A 21,309-nucleotide genomic window follows, 5' to 3' on the forward strand; every position below is an offset into this window, starting at 1 on the left:
AGAGACAGGATACTGGGCTTGATGGACCCTTGGTCTTTTCCCAGTATGGCGGTGCTTATGTGGAGTTTCACAAAAAATTAAGGGGTCCTTTTACTAAGCTGTGGTAAAAAGCAGCCTTAGCTCCCATTGTGAAGGCGGTAATTACTGCCCAGCTACTGCCAGGTTATTGCTGGTGCCAGTTGCGTAGCTACGTGGGGCCCCCCCAAATTTCCTCTGGGCCCATAATTGGGACACAGACTGTAGAAGTCTGCCTGGCACTAACCTTACTTCCCAACTACTGAATTTGCCACTTAAGCACAGTTAAGTTGTTTTGATTTTATTCTCTTTCCATTTAGGAATTCTTTGTGCTTATCCCATGCATCCTTGAATTCCATTACTGTTTTTTGTCTCCATCGCCTCCTGCAGGAGGGCATTCCAGGAATCCACCACCCTTTCTGTGAAAAAGTACTTCCTAACATTACTTCTAAGTTGACCCCACTGTAATCTCAATTTATGTCTTCTAGTTCTACTGTTTACCCTTCTCTAGAAAAGGTTTTAATACCTTTCGAGTATGTAAATGTCTGTATCATACCACCCTTATCCCTCCTTTCCTCTAGGGTATACATATTCAGGTCCTCAAATCTCTTCTCGTAAGTCTTTCATTGCAAACCCCATATCATTTTATTTTTGTCACTTTTCTCTGAACCGCATCAAGTCTTTTCATTTATTTCTGTATGTATGCATTCTTGTATCCCATTATTATCCAAAACAAGTTTTGATTCAAAGTGGACCATTTACATTTTGGTGGCGTTACAATATTGTTGTGCAATGTGGAGAGGGCATCTATAATTCATGTGGTTATTCATACAGTTTTTGAAGAGATAGATTTGAAGTGGAAAAGGTAGTGGTAATTTTTCTGTTCAGTTGTAGAGTTTTGGTAATATTTATTCAGATAGTTTTGAAGAGGTAGATTTGAAAGGAAGGCGGTTTCCACAGCAGCGGTACCATCTATAGCAGCATGGGGGGGTGGGGGGGGGGAGAAGTGGATAACATAGTAACATAGTAACATAGTAGATGACGGCAGAAAAAGACCTGCACGGTCCATCTAGTCTGCCCAAGATAAACTCATATGTGTATACCTTACCTTGATTTGTACCTGTCTTTTCCAGGGCACAGACCGTATAAGTCTGTCCAGCAGTATTTCCCACCTCCCAACCACCAGTCCCGCCTCCCATCACCGGCTCTGGCACAGACCCCGTATAAGTCTGCCCTCCCCTATCCTAGCCTCTCAACCACCAACCCCTCTTCCCCCCGCCACCCAATTTCAGCTAAGCTTCTGTGGATCCATTCCTTCTGCACAGGATTCCTTTATGCCTATCCCACGCATGTTTGAATTCCGTTACCGTTTTCATCTCCACCACCTCCCGCGGGAGGGCATTCCAAGCGTTCACCACTCTCTCTGTGAAGAAATACTTCCTGACATCTTTCCTGAGTCTGCCCCCCTTCAGTCTCATTTCATATCCTCTCGTTCTACCGCCTTCCCATCTCCAGATAAGGATAGAACCTGAGACAGAAAAAATATGGGCTATGAAAATGAAAAACAGGAAAATAGGAAAGCGAACCAGAGAGGAATATGGATATCACTAAAGTTTCTGATTTTAGGTTTTAGCCAATAGACACCAATAGACCAACCCTAAAGGAAACAGAATAGGTGCTGCTCTCTCACCCATCTGCTGGTCTGTCTTGGATCATCTACCCTATTTGCACCTTTTCTGTGCTGACTGTCTGAGATGCACAAAATGTATGCATTTGACTCTATCAGAAATGAGTACCCATCCATAGCACCTGCTGCAAAAACAAAGATACAAAAAGAACCCCACTTTATCCTCAAAGAACCCTAATCAGCTGGCAAATAACTACTTATTTTCACATTTGATAAACTCCTAAGAACAGAAACTCTCAGCATAAGATATGCCATGCTAAGTCAGGTCCATTGAGCATAGCACCCCATCTCTTACAGTGACCGATCTAGGTCACTGGGAAATATCCATCAGATCCCCAAAACTAGATCTATTCTTTGCTGCTTTCTAAACTCAACACAATAGTTTTCCACAATATCTGGCCAATTTTGATATGGACCTTTCCAAAACATCATTAAACCCAGCACTAAAGTGCATAGCTTTATCTGGAGAAAGTATTTTTTCACTCAATTTGTTTTAAATCTGCTCCGTGTTAGTATGTTTATTTTAAAAATATATATATATACAGCCAAGCTATTAACAGATCCATAAAAATATTAATAAATTCAAAGAGCTCTAATTAATGATAGAAAAGACCTAATCATTCATACAAGATCAAACATACCTCTAATCAAAACAAATGATGAAAAAAAAGAGACAAACAGTAAGCCATGCTAATTCCCATTATTTCTCAGAAAATCTAGTAGACCTTACCAAGATCGTCTACCTGCATACCAGAAGCTAATTTAAAATAATATGTTTTAAAAAGAATCTTAAACTTCTTTAGATTCTCCTCAGCATTAAGCAACCTCCATGAAATTTATCGGACATAACAAATAACCATTCCCTATTAATCTGCTCCGCTCCACTCATGATTTCAGAAATGCTCTGTCTTGTCTTTTCTTAAGGCTGAACAGCCCTAACCTCTTCAGCCTTTTCTCATATATTAGATTCATTCCAGGGGCAGCAGGACATCTTTTTGGTTTGATTGGAGGAGCCAATCGAACCATTTTCCAGCCTCACCCTCAAGCTGTCTAGTTGCTGATGCTGTGTTAGGCAAAATATTGGTGAGGTCATGGCCCCTGTGGCCCATCCCATTGCCCTGCCTATGAGTCATTCCATCCCCTTTACCACTTTTGCTGCCCTCCTCTAAACCTTTTTCTAGTTCTGCTACATCCTTTTTGAGATGAGGTGATCAGAACTACACACAGTACTCAAGGTAATGTTGCACCATAGACCTATTCAAATATATTATGATATTCTCAGTTTTATTCTCTATTGTTTCTGAATAATTCCTAACACTTATTTGCTTTCAGCTGCTGGGTGGTAACTCATAATATGGAACTCAGCATTCTGTACATATATCTTAGGGTTTATTTTCCCCATATATGTCAATCAATACATTTGTCCACTTATATGTCCAGTTCTCCAGTCCAATGAGGTCTTTCTGTAGCTCCCGACAGTGTGCTTGTGTTTTAACTACCTGAATATATTTTTTTGTATCATCTACAAATGTGATCACTTCACAGATTGCTCTTTTTCCAATCCTTAAGAATAAGTTGAAACATCATTTTCAACAGATCACTGGGGCACTTCAGTAATTCACCTTCAGGGCAGACTTGTACGGTCTGTGCCCTGAAAAAGGCAGGTACAAATCAAGGTAAGGTATACACATATGAGTTTATCTTGTTGGGCAGACTGGATGGACCATGCAGGTCTTTTTCTGCCGTCATCTACTATGTTACCACGTTACTATGTTTTCTATTGGGCAAACTGACCATTTAGTCTGGCTGGGGTTAAAAAAAAAAATCTTTCAGTTAACAATCATTTCCTATCCCACATTTTATTGTCTCTCATGAAACATTTTGTCAAATGCCTTCTGAAAATGCTCAGCTCACCTGTATGCACAAGCTTATTTATACCTTCCAAGATTTTTTTTTAATGGATTAGTAAATCATGACCTCCTTTTCCTAAATCCATGCTGATTCCCCATTAAGCCCGGAAAAATACTGAGGCGACATGCCCAGGGGTGCCAGTAACATGGCATTGGGCACACCCTGGCCAGCAGGCTGCTATTTGGGCTGCAAAGGGTGGAGCAGGGAAACCTTTCCCACCACAACCTGAGCAATCTGCTGGAAAGGGCTTGGGGCAGGGGCTTAAAGCCCCTGCTGAGAACCCTCTCCCCCACCCCCAAAGTCTTTACCCTTTGTCAAATGTTAATGTCAAAGCAGGGAGCTTGGTGGGAGTACCAGAGCCTGGGACACTGAAGTAGCACTGATTTTTCTAAAGTGGGTGTGTGGCAAAACAGGGATAGCTGTGCCTGGGTTGGATCCCTTGCTGTGCAGTGGGGCATCCGGTGGGCAGAGGGGTGCTGTACAGCCTTGCAGGTTAGGGACAGACTGGGAAGCAGCTGCTGGTGCTTTAGACAATCTGATGTTGGCTTGGGTACCCTGATGATTTTGATCTGGGATGTAAATCCTCTGTGTATTTAACAAAGCCCTGGCCAAGTGGTTACCATCCTAAAATCCAGTGTTTTGTGTGCCTTTATTAAAATGTGATTGGGGTACTTTGGGGTTGGGTCAGGGTGTCCCGGCTGCCTCTATTAAACCAGGAATAGCCAATCCACCTAAACCATGACTTCTGTCTCCTTTCATTTGATAGCTTTTCCTGGAATTAATACCACCCCCCTGCCCAATCTGAATTCTCAAACTGAAGGAAATTCGTGCTGCCTTCCAGAACCCGAGGGATATTCTTTTATCATCCATATGCATGCCCGACTCCTCTCTTCCCGTGTACAGGATCCCTACATCTCTTCCTAGGCAACGCTTCACATGGGTGGCCCACTGCCTGCCTCAAGAAATACTCTTCAAATATTACACATGCTGCACCGCAATCGAAATAAGCACAAATAATATACCCTGTAGACTATACTGCTAAAAAAAAATGAAATGATGCTAAACAGAAAAGCATCTCTTTCTATCTTACCGAAAAGGTAAGGTCCTACCGCATTTACACGACAGGGCGCAGGCTGAGAAAAGGAAAAAAAAAATCTCTGGAACTCTTGTCTCATAATTACATATTATGATACCGCTTACAAAGAGATTCCCGCAAAGTATTTGGGGAGAAAAGACCTGCTATTATCTCACGTGCAAGCAACAATTCTGCAAAAATTAACCACCACCACCCAGTATAGGCATATGTTGTTGTTATTATTATTATTTATTGCATTTGTATCCCACATTTTCCCACCTATTTGCAGGCTCAATGTGGCTTACATAGTTTTGCTATGACATTAACATTCCAGGATGTCAGATAGAATTAGTAAAGTGCAGAGATTGAGTAAGTCTTTTCCCCACCAGCTTAACATTCCCGTTTGAGTGCTGCAACGATTCCATGCAAATCCGCTTCACTTACCCACACACTCATTCGCCTCCCTGGCAGTCGCCCTCTGCCACGGTCTGTCATAATGGAAAGGTTTGCAGCGGTCGCACTCGGGTCCTGCGGCGTTGTGCTTGCAGTCACACACCAGGTTGTCGTCCCTGTCTCTCACACACCTCGAGGCATGGCCATTGCACTTGCAGCGACCTCCCACCTGCAAGTCGGAGACCGCATAGAAATAGGAGTCCCGGGCCAGCTCGGAATCGTCCTCGTTCTCGTCGCCAAAGGTGTGGAGGCGACTGAAAACCACCTTGATGTCGGTGGCCGTGACCCAGTCTTGCAGCACAGGGGAGTTGTCGAAATCGTGCGCTGTGGGCCTGCCATCCAAGGTGCTGAATGCGATCAGACCGCCGGACAGCGGGTGCATGTCCGTGTGGGAATCCGTACAGATGGCCTCCTGCTCGTTCTGTTTGGTGATGACCGCTTTGCTGGGCTTATTGTACATCTTTCGGCACTGGGTGGAGTAGAACTGGAAAGGCACCCAAGATTTGCCATAGTCCATGGATTTGAAGATGGCCATGGATTCGGGTCTCGGGGAGCAGAACTGCAGGCTGACGTAGGTCACCTCGAATTTCTTCCCCAGAGACAGCGTGAGGGTGACATTCTGCGGGTACTGGATGTAGTTTTCCGACTGCCAGCAGGTTAAATTGTGGGGGTTATTCAGGTCCGTCAGGAAAGACGGGGGGTGGCCTTTCTTGGTGTCGGATGCGTTGCAGATGTGACAGTTGCGGTATCGCTCCTCGCCCTTTTCTGTTACCACGCAGTATCTGGAGGGCGCCTTACCGCAGGTGCTGGACACTTTCACTTCCTTCCCGAAGGCGGAATTCACAAAATCAGGGATGCACCGCCGGGGATTCCCGTTTTCATCGTAGCAAGGGTCTGGCTGGGCCGTCTGGAGCGCAAACATGCTCATGCCATAACCCCCTCGAACCTCTTTCGCCACCGAGGACAGTGCGGTTAGAATTAGCAGAACCTCCCAAAATTTCAAGCACATTATGGAGTCCAGATTCTCCTGGTCTTGGTCACCGATGTGTCCACCTGGTTATCCTGGCAAAGAAATACAGAAGACGGTGTTGTTAAAAAAAAAAAAAAAAAAGTTCATTTCAAATAATTAACCAGCCCCAAATTTGAGGATTAAGCAAATCAGGGACCTAAAATAAAACAACAATCAATTGAAACGTTATTGAGATTCACTTTATGAACTCCACGGCAGCAACAAGTGACAAACTTACCGCTAAATACAGAGATTTTGGCGGGGGGGGGGGGGGGATCGGCTAAATACACAACAAATAGGAAACTTGAGCTAAGGTGTTTCTGAAGAATTTTTAAATCTGCTTGAAGTAGTCTTACAAAAATAATTGCTATGTTTTGTAAAAACTCCCCGGAGCCGTTTTCTGCATTTACAGCTTTCACCGTGTAAAACGTGTCCATTCACTTGCAAATCTGGGGTTTATTGATTTTTTTGACACCGAAGAAAAAAATTTCACAGAAGATAAACACGTAAAACGCTACCTTTCTCGTGCAAAAAAGCAAAGATAAAAAATGAAAACTTAAAAATAAAAAACTTTCTGTTGACCTGTGGAGGGAAGCCAGAGATAGGAAAAATGTTGATGCTAAAATGGGCAGAAGCTGCCTTGATACTGTACATTTACATCCCCAGCAGATCTGGTGGCGGGGAGGGTGGGGGGATGGGGTTCCACCTCCCTTTCTGTCTCGGGATAGAAACGTGAATGACGTTCCCAGCTTTCTGCCTAGCTTGAGGTCATCTGGAGGGAGTGACACCGTCCAAAGAAGGAGCAGAACGACATCCACTGGTAGTTGAATCAACCAACAAAAAATAAATAAATAAATAAATAACAGGCAGGCATCGGATTCACCGGGGTGGGGGGGGGGGGGAAGGGGGCGGAGCAGCAGCAGCGGATTCATTTCTACCGCAGAAGGGAGTTTATTTTACAAAGCTGGTTTAAAATAAACCGCGAAGAACAAATAAACAAAACTGAAAGACGTGGGAAAGGGAAGGAGCTGAAAGTGAGAGCGATAGGAGTGGCTGGAAGTACATTTGCGGCGGTGTTTGCGGGCTGGGGAATCGGGAAATAGCGCACAGTTTTGTACATTTGTGGTCCGCGTTCTTAAATCGGAATTAATTTGGGATAGGCAGTTCCCCGTGTTGCCTATGGCTTCTAAGGAAAAGAATAGCGCTTAGCTGCCACGGATAACGCGGTCGACTGAAAGGCTGCGGTTTCGGGGGGGGGGGGGGGGAGAGAGGGGGCACTGAAAAATACCTCTTAACAAGGAGTAAAAGATTTGCAATCTGCTCTTTACAGTGTCAATAATAATAATAACAACGGGCTCGTTGGAAACAAAGCGGCGCATTCCCCTGAAATCTGACTTGTGGGTAAAGACCCGTAAACCTGCGGTTGTGATTAGAGGAATTTAATTACTTTGCTGCAGGGGGGCGAGGAAATATTCATGAAATAAGACACAATAAAGCCTGGGGGAAGGACTGACAGCTGCAGCAGACTTCCGAATCCGTAAAGAACCTCAGGTACTTTAGGTAAAGCTAAGTCTAGCCCAAACAGATACGGATCTTAACTCCGTGTTCTCATCTGTAGTTTGACAAACAAAGGTAGAAGAGGAGAAAAAGGTCCAAACAAAATGTGAGGTACAAAAAGAGACGTCAAAGTGACAAGTTCCTTAAAACAGTCACTTCTATTCCAAATGGTCCAACACTTGTGCGATGGGACTCGTCACGGGCCATATTGAATATTAAATTATGTAACATATTTTTAATTTGTTGTCTGGTTAAATATGTAGTGGATTGGACTCCTGAAGCAAGCAACGTGGTCAAAAACATACTTCCAGCCCCCCCCCCCCCCCCCCCCCCAGTGTCTTATAAGTAGTTTGATCCTTTTGCTTTAAATGTTTTCCCTTTAGGCCAGTGGTGCCCGGTGTGAACTGCGTTTCTGCTCACTTTTGTAAACAAAAACACCTAGGACTAGATCCTCTCTATATATCAGGCCAAAAAATTCAGCGCCAAAATGAAATTCACCTATATATGCATTCTATAAAGGACGTCTTAATTTGGCATACTTTATAGAATAAGCCTAAATTTCAGTGTGATATATAGAATACACAGTGCCTAACGCTAGGCGTGGCCAGTCACACCAAGCAGGCATACCGGTGTATTCTATAACTTTGCACATGGTTTTCTGGAATGCCCATGACCCGCCCATTCCATGCCCATAGCCACGCCTCCTTTTCAGCAGCATGCATTAGAATGTACATACACCGCTTTGCAGAATGCGCTTAGCGGGTAGTGCGTGTTAATTCTAATGAATGCCAATTAGTGCTAATTGCTTGTTAACATCCAATTATCAGCGCTGATTAGCTTGTTAACTAATTAAGTTATGCGCATTGTTCTGAAATACACTTCGATTTCCACATGGAAATCTCTGTGCGATATATAGAATCTGAGGGCATATGGCTAATAGCTAGAACATCTCTAGAATAAAGTCCGCCCAGCCGTGAAGGGATAGATAACATGCTTTATAGTGAGGCATATAATTCAGTATACAAAACGCGTTTTGTATACTGAATTATATGCCTCACTATAAAGCATGTGTTATCTATCCTGTTCTATGGAATGAAAAGTAAAAGTATTTTGGGTTCATAGCTTCTAAAATAAACTGAGGCTGGAGTTTGTGTGTGTGTGTGTGGGGGGGGGGGGGGGGGGGGGGAATAACTGTATTTTATCCACACACTAAATTTAACAGTACAAACATTGTCTTGTTTTTGGTTTGGTTTTTTTTTTTTTTAAGGAATATTGTGGTAGAATTTAAAGTGTCATATGTTAACTGATGGTGTGTAGTGGATTCTTCCCACACGCTGTATTAATTTCTGTAAACCACATGGTGGATGAAGCATAGACATTTCCTCACAGATACATCCAGATCTGAGCACTCCAGAGGGAAATGAAACCGCATGGATACAGACGGCATATAATAACTTACTGTATGAACAAACGGAAAGAGCCTCTCTTAGCAGGTAAAGGGACATGTACCTTTATGGTACAGTTCCATTTCAAAGGAAGCTGTATGAATTTATTCCCTTTCTGGCCTGCGGGCTCTTTTTCAGGAAAAGGCATGATCAGAGGCCTCCATTTAGTGCATAACCTGATCACACCAGAAATATACAAAACATGCTTTAAAAAAAAAACAGGTTATTTGCAGATCATTTGACATTTGTAGATGTGCTTTCTGGTGAAGCACGCACAAAATATTTAGGCTGCATTCTTTTGCTATTTGTGTTTAGGGTTTCGAGTGCTTCACTTGCCCTTAAAAGAGTCTTATTTTTTCCAATAGTTCAAGCTGCAGTGATAGCTAATTAAACAAATCCTAAATATACACGCCAAACTTTACGATCTATGCAATAACAACATCCACCAGCGGAACCGGTGGTGGGAGGCGGGGCTAGTGCTGTGCAGACTTCTACGGTCTGTGCCCTGAAAATGACAGATACAAATCAAGGTAAGGTATACACGAAAAGTAGCACATATGAGTTTATCTTGTTGGGCAGACTGGATGGACCGTGCAGGTCTTTTTCTGCCATCATCTACTATGTTACTATCCTGCTTATAATCAAACGAGAAAAACGCCCAAGTTCCGACCTAAATCGGGAGATGGACGTTTATCTCACAAAAACGAATAACGCGGTATAATCGAAAGCCGAACTTGGACGTTTTCAACTGCACTCCATTGCGGAAGCGTACAAAGTTGACGGGGGTGTGTCGGAGGCGTGGTGAAGGTGGGACTGGGTCATGGTTATCACCCAAACAGAGATGGGCGCCTTTCGCCGATAATGGAAAAAATGTATGCATTTGTAGCTAGAATTTAGGGCACTTTTCCTGGACCCTGTTTTTTCACGAATAAGGCCCCAAAAAGTGCCCTAAATGACCAGATTACCACCAGAGGGAATCGGGGATGACCTCCCCTGACTCCCCCAGTGGTCACTAACCCCCTCCCACCACAAAAAAAATGATGTTTCACAACTTTTTATTTTCACCCTCAAATGTCATACCCACCTCCCTGGCAGCAGTATGCAGGTCCCTGGAGCAGTTGTTAGGGGGTGCAGTGGACTTCAGGCAGGTGGACCCAGGCCCAACCCTCCCCTACCTGTTACAATTGTGCTGCTTAATGCTTATTAGTCGTCCAACCCCCCAAACCCACTGTACCCACATGTAGGTGCCCCCTTCACCCCTTAGGGCTATAGTAATGGTGTAGACTTGTGGGCAGTGGGTTTTGAGGGGGATTTGTGGGGCTCACCACACAAGGGAAGGGTGCTATGCACCTGGGAGCTCTTTTACCTTTTTTTTTTTTTTTTTTGTAAAAGTGCCCCCTAGGGTGCCCGGTTGGTGTGCTGGCATGTGAGGGGGGACAGTGCACTACGAATCCTGGCCCCTCCCATGAACAAATGCCTTGGATTTATTCGTTTTTGAGCTGGGCGCTTTCATTTTCCATTATCGCTGAAAAACAAAAACGCCCAGCTCACAAATTGTCGAATAAAACATGGACGTCTATTTTTTTCGAAAATACGGTTCAGTCCACCCCTTCACGGACCCGTTCTCGAAGATAAACGCCTATGGAGATAGACGTTTTCGTTCTATTATGCCCCTCCACGTATTTAAGTTATTCTTCACTGGACCTGAAAATAAGAAGAGCGATTGCTGGTCGGATAGTGAAAGTATTGAGCAAACTCCTTAATTATGCCCGCAGAGGGGTAATTTCCATTGGGTTTAGCACCCCTAATCATTTTGAAAAGTTGAAGAGCTGTACATTAAGACAACATGCTGCCCATGGCCAAAGTAAAACAAGAAATGTGTTCAGTGTAAAAGGTTTGCAAACTTTCAAACTAATGGATAGGGAACAGTGCCAGAAAATACCGCAGAACCAGTGCACAAAAATAACTCCCCAATGCTCAGTGTTAACAGTATGCAAATTATATGCGCGTTGTGCAAGGGAGAGGAATGTGCCTGGTACATGCGCCAGTGGCGTAAGTACGTGGGGCCATGGGGGGCCTGGACCCCCGTACATTTGGCCCTGGACCCCCTGCCGATGACCCGCCCGACCCCCCCCCCTCATGCTGCCAACCTGCCGTTGCCATCCTTTGCTGGCGGAGGACCCCAACCCCCGCCAGCCGAGGTCCTCTTCTTCTCGCAAAAGGCTTCCTTCTGTTTCTAACGTCCTGCATGTACAACGTGCAGGACGTCAGACTCACAGAAACAGAACGAAGGAAGAAGAGGACCTCGGGGATTGGGGTCCCCCGCCAGTAAAAGGTAGGTGACGGTGGGTTGGCAGCGGGAGGGGAGGGTCGAGAGGGTCGGTGGCACCGGGGGGGAGGGGCTAAAATGTGCCCCCTCACCTCGGGCTCTGGACCCCCCTCCCTCTGAAGTCTGGCTACACCCCTGGCATGCGCACAAGAGTTTTGCAGTAAGCAAAGCTCTTGGGTGCATGTCCAATCAAACCCTGAAATGCAGGCCCACAGCAGGGCTGTCCTGTTCCTTAAATATAAGCTTTTCAAATTTTTTTCACTGGAAAAGCTTATATTTAAGCACAGAAAACAGGTGCCAACATGTGCTTCCAGTTTTGGTTAATTGGCGTGGAGGAGTAGCCTAGTGGTTAGGGCAGCAGCCTGAGAACCTGAGGAACTGGGTTCATTTCCCACTGCAGCTCCTTCTGATCCTAGTCAATGCCCCATTTACAAAATAAATACCTGTATGTAATATGTAAATTGTTTTGACTGTAACCATAGAAAGGTGGTATATTAAGTCCCAGTCCCTTCCCCTTTTGCTTGGACTCCTCATCACTGGACCACTGCGCTCAGAGGCTTGCAGGGGCATTTCTCCTCTGCCAAATAAAATAAAAACTGGCAGATTTTAAAAGGAAAATCTGACTTGAATCGCTCAAATAGTCAGAGTACTTTTCAGAGGAAAGGCCTCGAGAAGCCCCCAGCATACATTTCCTAGATATTAGCCATATTGACAGGGAGATGACCTCGTTGTTGTTTTGATAGATTTTAAAAGGAAAAGCGTGAAGAAATCCTCTCTTCTAACCCCTCAATGCACCTCACAGCTGGCGGTAGGTTTCTAGCATTAGGACAGGGTTTTTTGAGCGCTGTTTCTCTGACCATTGGGAGTGAATAGCTGATGACTTCATTTAGATCTCTTTGCCTACATTAACACTTGGATCTGGGACCTGTTCACCAGGGCACATACTAATCCCCCTTTCCCATCTGCCCCACCCATTTCCAAGACCTAATTAATCACTAAAACTCACATACAAACTGACTTGGGATAACAGTAGGCCACAGCTTAATTTATTAACAACTTTGAAACATATCCCATCGGGGAATAACATACCCCCCCCCCCCCAAACTACAGTTGACAAAATGGTAGCAACATCCATAACCTCCCCCACCCCCCACAGCTGCTGATCAACATATCAGTAAAGCAGCAAATCCACTTCCGGTGGTCGCTGCCAATCTTCCTTTTCTGGCTCCACCCTGGCAGCAAGAGTCCCAGCTTGTGCGGACATCCACACCTTTAACCCAGTAGTGCCCAACGTTCCCATATGGGATTTTATTATAGGAACATTGGGTTAATCAGGGTCACCTGACCCATCTTAGAATGACTTGGCTCATCCCACTTTAGCCATTGCTCCTGTAGCTTGGGTTTTCCGCCGCTGTGAGAGCCCCAACATTCGCCACCTGAAAAGACGAGACTACACCACAGTCTCACCCACCTATGCAGCCCCCCCCCCCAAAAAAAAACTGGGCAGGAAGCTAGGAAAGCCGCATCCAAGAAGCATGAACGCCCTGATTCTCAGACGGGGCAACATAACAAGGCACATCTATGTCCCACCTCTACCCACCCAATTCCCCCCTACCCGGCAGGCTCACAGATAAGCCATTTACATTTAACCTGCCCAAAAAGCCTGCCGGTCCTAATGATCCTGCCCCCCCCCCCCCCCCCCTACTGCCATTCGCCTCAGCCTGTACCTGCTCGAACAGGCCCAGCCCTCATTTAATCGGGCCCATCTAGACAGGTTCTCGGGCTTGTCTTTTAAATGCAATTTGTGTTCATCTTTTGCACTAGTACCAGCAGTAGGTTTTGGGTATTAGCCCATAAGAAAATTGCAGCATGGTTTATAATTGTATTTTCATCTGTTAATTACATGCAGATTGTCTCCAACAAAACAAACAAACAACAAACCCAACACCCCACTGTCGGATGGAAACCATTGTTTGATGTTCTAGGAGGCAGAAGTATTTGAAAATGAATTTCCTGTCTTCATAAAAGAGATCTGATTAAAAGCCACAATAAGAACAACAAGGGAATATTTATAGCAAAAGTAATCTCCCCTTCTGTGATCACAACTGCTCAGGCATTATTACACTTTATAGTCAGCGTTGGTATCACACCTGCTAAGATTCCAGGACCAAATACGGCTACCAGAACTTGCAAAGACTAAGGAATTATGCAGATTTTTTTTCATTAGAAACTAAACACAACCAATATTTCTTCCGGCAAACACATCACCCCCAGCCCCTTCCCTCCCCTCTCATGAAATATGCAACTCTGACAGTCTGTGAAATTGAACTGGACAGTAGGTAATGTCTTAACCTTTGTGAATTTCAGTGTTTGCATGTAATGACTTACCTTTGCAGATTCACACGTTTCAATTTTAAGGGTTCATATTGTATATGTTGTGAATATCATTTGTTTTATATGTTATACAAATATTCCAATGTTTATGGTTCCTAACGTATTTGTATTACACATGTGTGTACATATGTTTAATATATTTTATGTTTTTATGTTTAATGTAGACCACTGATGCAGGCGCTGTGCGCCGAAACACGGACCGTGTCGGGTCCATTTTAGAATTGTTTCATCAACATATATGGTGGTGGGAGGTGGGGATAGTGCTGGGCAGACTTATACGGTCTGTGCCAGAGCCGGTGGTGGGAGGAGGGGCTGGTGGTTGGGAGGCGGGGATAGTGCTGGGCAGACTTATACGGTCTGTGCCAGAGCCGGTGGTGGGAGGAGGGGCTGGTGGTTGGGAGGCGGGGATAGTGCTGGGCAGACTTATACGGTCTGTGCCCTGAAAAGGACAGGTACAAATCAAGGTAAGGTATACACAAAAAGTAACGCATATGAGTTTATCTTGTTGGGCAGACTGGATGGACCGTGCAGGTCTTTTTCTGCCATCATCTACTATATATGATTAAAGGTTCTGATTCCCTTTTTTTGAAGGCCCTTGGTGCTTTCTTGAAGCACATAAATCTGCAAAGATACTACTTACTCCCTCCTAGTACCTAATTGGCATTATTTTGCCGTAGATTGCGGGGTGGGAGGCTACACTTCTGGAAAGCACTTTTAAAAACACATTTCTAATATATAGGAATAAAATGGAGTTGCTTGTGTACAGGCACCCACTTGAAAGGTTTGATTTATAACCCGTCAAGGCAGCCTCACTTTTTAACAAGCGCTCTGCCCATTTGTCAATGGACCTGAATCTGAGCCTTTGAAATGAGATAGGTACACAAAAAAAAATATCCCTGCCTCATGGGACACACAAAAAAAAAACCGTGGTGTCCCTTCAAATTTAAAACACCTTCTTCTCCCCTCCCCCTTTCAGTTCTATCTAAAGGCACATTGACGGCAGTGAGCTGATTCCCTTGTTTAAAAGGGCAGTTTTATTTTTCCAACTAAGGTGCCCTTCTTTCAAAAAGGATGCCTATACATTTGTCACTCGATAGCAACAGATCTGGCACTCAGAAGTCTGTGTCCCTTTATTAAAAAAAAAAAAAAAAAAATAACAGGCAAAGAAAAAAGCCAGCAATGAGACAATCGGATCCTGGTAGCCACCGATTTGGGAATGGGAGCTATGGAAATGTCTGGGCCCCCCTCCCCCTTGAATTCCTTTGCACTGGGCTGAATAAAGTGGCTGTTGTAAATTGAATTAGTGCCTGATTAATCTGCCCCCGGTCCTGCTAGCCCAGCGGGATGTCTTTGGCATTGCAACCGCTCTCCCTGCAGGGCTGCTGGGATTCAACAAACCCTTCCCTCTGCCCCCTCCCTACCCACTTTCCCTTGACAGCCTGCTGCTCGATGGATTTGTTAACTTTTAGCGTGAAACAGCTTCTAAATCCTCCCTCCAGTTTTTTTTTTTTTAAACAACTCCATCTCCCCGGGATAGGCCAGGGTCAAGACTGAGGATCCTAATTAAAAGGCATGTTAAACTCAAGACGTATTAAAAAAAAAATAATCACTCAAAGTACATGTGTCCTCGTGGTGTTTTTTTTTAACCCTTTGTTTCCTTCTGTTCACCTAATCTAAGATACCGTGCAATGATACAAACAATTTTAATTGCACCCCTCCCCCCCCAAAAAAAAAAAATCTAATATCCCAAAGGGGGCAGTTGTTCCTCCCTTAAATAGCCAAATCTTGCAAGGAGGGTGAGCGATTTTGCAGAGAGCATGAAAGGAGTCCCTTCATGAACACAGGACCCTCTTACAGCAACGATTACTTCAGCAAGTGTTTCATGTACCCATTTGTTGCTATTATACACTTTCCTTGTTAATGAGCACTCCCCAAATTAAAAGGAGGGCGTCCAGGAGGAAATGTTTACAGGCCGCGCCGCATTTCATCAGCTTTCTAAAGCAGCGACTGGAAATTCCAAAGAAAGTTTTGTGCTGCTTCTTTTTGAGAGAACAGCATGAGCACGAAAAGTAAGACTTACAGCGGTCTTCCTAATAACCGACGGGCCAGGAGCCCCCAGATTTGTGCCCTGTAAAAAAAAATGGAGGCGCAGAATTTGATTGCAAAGCACGAATAAGAAGATGCAAATTATTTTTGTGCGGCTGAAGCCAGACGTTCACTTGCTATAACAAAATTCCGCCTATGCGCCCGCGTCACACAGAAAATGAGTTTAAAACATACTTTGCATTGCCAGTTTGCCCCCGTTTTGCACAGTCCTTAAGGGATGGGAGGCCACATGTACTAGGCATTCTTCCTCCCCCCCCCCCCCCCCCGACACAAAATGGGAAAACTTTAGTACATTTTGGCCTTGATTCAGGTAAACAATTTTTACTTAGACAATATTTATGGGGAAGGGGATCAGACGATGGGAAACCATTTTCCTTTTAAAAGGATTAGTGGTGATGGTGTTCTTTTTTTTTTTTTTTTAACCTCTTGAAAAGGAACACGGAAAAAGAATTCGGTATGATCTTTAAACTAATGGGAGTGGTTAAATATAGTCCAGTATTGTACGATTCTGTGTAATCTGAGGGTAGGAAAATGACAAGGAAATCAAGTTATTTGCTAACGACTATATGGAAGCCAAATTTCAAGTTTAATTTCAGTTAATTCCCTGGTTTAAAGTTAATTAGTGCTGTCTGCTATTGAATCCATTTAAAACCACAGAATCTGAAACGCTGAATAACTTTCACTAGCATCTATTAATCCCGAGCTTGTTCCTGGCGCTTCCCTTCTAAATATTTATGCATATGTCAACTAGGAGTTTTGCGGGTACCATTTACTATTTCTTAACCGCATAATATATCATTAAGATGCTTTTGTTCCCAATTTCATTTCTATGTATTTGGCAAGGAAAAGACGATGTTTTAAAATGTTGAACTCGCTTCCTTTGTCATTCTCACAGTCACTAACTTAATCTGTGTAACCAGGTCGTGCTTAAACTGCTGCCCCTTAAGATAGCACTGACACATCAAGTTGATAAATACAAAGTATTTGTGCTTCGTGGACTCGTTTTTTTTTCCTTAAGGTTCAATTTAAAAATTATTAGTTGAAGGGTGGAGTTGGGAGAAGATCCCTTATTGGACCACGCTGAGGACCTACAAAACGGGACACTCCCACTGAAAAGTTTGTTCGATGAAACCTATATGATAAATCTTAATACATAAAAATTAAAACCTCCAGTTACAAAAGAGCAGAGGGGGAAATAATTCCATGTCCTCTTCTGATTCTTTATTGCGCAAAAGGGCACATCAAAACGCCCACTCTGCAACTCTCGATACCAGGACAAGTTAATCTTGTCACACACATAGAACCTTAGCAAAAGTTTGCATTGCTGTAAAACTGAAGCGTTCAAAGTCAATTTAAACTCGTTTATTTCTTAGCAAACTGAACGGGCTCCCTGGTTTGGTCCAGGTTGTTTCTCCTTCATTGCTAAATTGTGGTCCAGAACCATGAATAGTATTTGATCACAGTTTCTGGTAATTTTGCCTGCATTTATTTCAAACAGTTCTAGAATATTGTCCAGCTCAAAAGCTTGACAACATAGATTAAATTCAGAGAACAAGATTAAGTTTCCATGCCTATGCATTTCTTTGATCTCTTCCACCCAGCAAGGATGCATATTACCACTAAATTGTGATAGCGGTATTGTGGTCTGGACACCTGCCCATATGGAAACTTTGGCAGCTTTGCTAACTCTGGATGTAAAAATCATCCATTTTCAAGTCAGCACTATCAAGGGTTAGATCTCGGTTTCCAGCGCAAAGTTCTAGCTTGTAACTGTAACCTAATAAGGTTCGTATTGCTGTGCATTTTGTATTTGAATATTAAAATTGGCTAGACTTTGCTGCAATTGCAGTTCCCTAGTCGTCTTTGAAATCCAACTTTTGCACTATTGGAAAACAGGGGTCCACTTGGTTGCTTTTCCTTGTGCCTTATTTATTTTTTTGAATTTGAGGTTTGCAATACAAAACAAACTGTCCACTTGGACACTTGGCTTTTGTTTTAGGATAAAATGTGCACATTTCAGCATAGAAGCACAATAAAATCTGTTTTGCACGCAGTGTGTTCGGCTTTCATGTTATCATCATGGTTTGATGATAGACACATATGGGCAGTCCCTACTCCTGGGACTATGTAAACAGACGGATACAAATCAAAATCTAACGTTTTGCTTTACAACAGAGGTCGCCTAGACCAGCGGGCTAGGGATAAGATTAAAAAGATTCAAGAAAAAAAGATTTTTTTTTTTTTTTAAGTATTACAGGTTGGAAAAAGTCTGGAAGTTCAGAGTGGTAAATAACTGAAAGAATCTTAATCTGATAAGGCAATTGTATCAGTTGTCATTGAAGAAGCGAGGGGATAAGTGGTATATTTCGTAGCTAAGATTTGAATAGAGCAATGTATTAAAATACCAAAGATGTTTTAAATTACGCTATAGACAGCGACCTCTTTTGGCGAGTTTATAGAAAGTTCAATTTTCCTACATTAAACGTAAACGAATAAACTCGGATTTTGTTTACCTCAAAGCACTATGAATTCATTTTTTATTTCAGATATTTTCAGGAAGGGAATGGGAATAAGGTGGAGCAGAAGGACGAGCAGCTGGCCTCAGTTTAACTAGTTAATAATATAATTATCTAACAGACACTTGTCCATTATTGGAACAGGCATTGAACAAGTGTAACAAGATAAGCGCATTTATTTTAAAAGGTAAGGACATTTCTATCATATTTAAATACCTCCATTGCCATGAAAACTGAGTCTGCGTCAGTTTTTTTTTAATACACTTTAAAATAATTCAGTCTAAACAGGTAGAACTCTTGCAGTAAAATTAAGTTGCAGTTAGAGAATCGTTCAAATATATAGCCGGAGGAAAACTTCTGTAGGATATGAAAAATACTTTAATCAACAATCTGTAAAGTAATAAACGCCATCTAACAAACCCAATAATTATCCTCTTTAGAAACAACAGCAGGCCCAAACATCACATCGTCCAAGAAAATCCGAAGCAGGTTCAATTAATTTATTGGCACACAATCAATTCGGCATAACTGGTATCGTCTTATGAGAAACAAAATCAGGTTTCATCTGTAGACTAGTTTGGAAAAAAAAAAATCAGCAGAGTAACAAAGTAACTTTTCTCCCTTTTAAGGAAGAGTTTTCTGTGTTTTGGATAAGAAGGAGACTTTTTCTAACGTTCTGTTGGGGTGGGGTGAGGGGGGGACTTTCTTGAATTTCTTTCAAAAACTACTTCTGAATTTCCCAAGACATCCCAAGTAAAATCCACTCCCACAGCAGACCGTATAATGAACCGGACTGTGCCACTCACAGAACTTTTACCATGTCACTCTGCTGCCATTTAATATTCAAACTGAATCAGATGGGAAACCAAGTGATTTGACCTGTGTTCTGTGCCGATTTCCATCCTGAAAGCCATTTAATTATTTAAATACGGCCTGGACAAAGCCTAACAGACAACTTTGTCTTGGTAAAACGATAGCCTGTGAATGGCTGGGAGCAGAATGTGTGAATGCCAGGTCTTGTTGATGTGTGCTTGCTTGCTTGTTTTTATTTCTCGCCATGAAAGGGTTTGATTTTCACATCATCTAAGATACTTCTTGCTCTCTACAGCAATGGGATGAACCAGGCTGACCTCTCTGGAGGTTTGTTTATGGACGGGACAATGTTGGTCTTGTCCAAACACTATGAATTACCTCAGTGCTCCTTTCCAGCTTCACAATGAACTGATACAAATAATTTGGCATTTTTAGCCTATTCAAAAAATGTAAGGGAAAAAAATGAAAACTAGAGAAAGAGAGATATTGCCTGCATACGCCAGTCAAGCCTGCTCTTTGATGCTGATTTACATCTCCTGAAGAATGACATTTTCCTTCATTAAAATTCCAGCCATTTGGAAACATGTAGAAAAAAGAAACGCTAGGGATGGGCACAGAAAGAATGCACACCAAATTGATTCTGCATACATAAAACCTCCCAATTAATGCCTGCAAAGTTGATTTAGGCACATTTATTTTCTTGTACCTTAATCACATTTTATACACAATTTCTAAAGTGAACAAAACAGTGCTGGAAAATCAGAAAAAGGCCATCTAAAAATGGACTGAAATTTTCACGAACAAGGGTTAGAGCAGAGGGCTGAGAACCAGGGAAGCCAAGGCTCAGATTCCTCTGTTACTCTTTCTGACCTTGAGCAAATCACTTAACCCTCCATTCTCTCAGGTACAAGGACAGTAAAATACCAAGGGGCCCTTTTGCAAAGGTGCACCAAAAAAATGGCCTGCAGTAGTGTAGACATGTGTTTTGGGCGTGCGCAGAGTCATTTTTCAGCGCACCTGTAAAAAAATGCTTTTTTAAAAAAAACATTTTTGCTGAAAATGGACGTGCAGCAAAATGAAAATTGCCGCACGTCCATTTTGGGTCCGAGACCTTACCGCCAGCCACTGACCTAGTGGTAAAGTCTCGCACGGTAACCGGACGGTAATGACCTACGCACGTTAAATGCCACTTGGTGTATGTCCGAAAATAAAAATTATTTTTCGAACATGCGTATCGGATGCACACCAAAAATGAAATTACCGCAAGAGCCATGCAGTAGCTGGGCAGTAACTCCATTCTGGCGTGTGTTGGGCACGCATAGACACTTACACAGCTTAGTATAAGGGCCCCCTAGTGTACCTGAATGTACATCACATTGTTTAGAAAACACTGAGATATGGGTCATCCTGCCATGGTGATATTGTACAATGAAAATACATTACAATTAAGTCATTTATCTTCACTAATGCTAAGGAAGATAAATGAAGTACAGGGAAGACCAGCACCTATATTTATTGTCTGCAAGGTTTCAGTATTATCCCCTGTCACCCCAACCCCCCCCCCCCCACACACACACACACACACACACAGATTTATTTCAGTCAAATTCAAATAAAGAAAAAGGTTTAGAAATAAAGGGCAAACATACAATATTGAATCAAAATCATACGACAATGAGAAAGGCAGGAATATTAAATAGTACTTTTGGGGTTTGACTGATTTTCCTAGTTTATGTTTGTACCAGACACAATAGGGGATAGATAGACCAAAAATGTGTTGTTTGTTGCTTAGGGGCCCTTTTACTAAGCCGCAGTAAAATGTAGCCTGCACTAGTTTTGGTGCGTAAAATTTATTTATTTAGATTTTGCTCACACCGTTTTCAGTAGTAGCTCAAGGTGAGTTACATTCAGGTACTCTGGATATTTCTCTGTCCCAGGAGGGCTCACAATCTAAGTTTGTACCTGAGGCAATGGAGGGTTAAGTGACTTGCCCAAGATC

General features: G+C 43.0%; 1 protein-coding gene across 1 annotated transcript in view; it reads right to left on the bottom strand.

Moving 5' to 3' along the window:
- NTN1 (netrin 1) overlaps positions 1 to 21,309 on the bottom strand; it is a 334,581-nt gene that overhangs the window by 259,039 nt on the left and 54,233 nt on the right. The window contains exon 2 of the mRNA XM_030208106.1: positions 5,133 to 6,203. Within this exon, the coding sequence (XP_030063966.1) occupies positions 5,133 to 6,150 (1,018 nt within the window). The 5' untranslated portion in view covers positions 6,151 to 6,203. The remainder of the gene's footprint in view (positions 1 to 5,132; positions 6,204 to 21,309) is intronic.

This window comes from Microcaecilia unicolor, chromosome 6 (genome assembly GCF_901765095.1).
Source record: "Microcaecilia unicolor chromosome 6, aMicUni1.1, whole genome shotgun sequence".
In the NCBI taxonomy this organism is placed as follows: domain Eukaryota; kingdom Metazoa; phylum Chordata; class Amphibia; order Gymnophiona; family Siphonopidae; genus Microcaecilia; species Microcaecilia unicolor.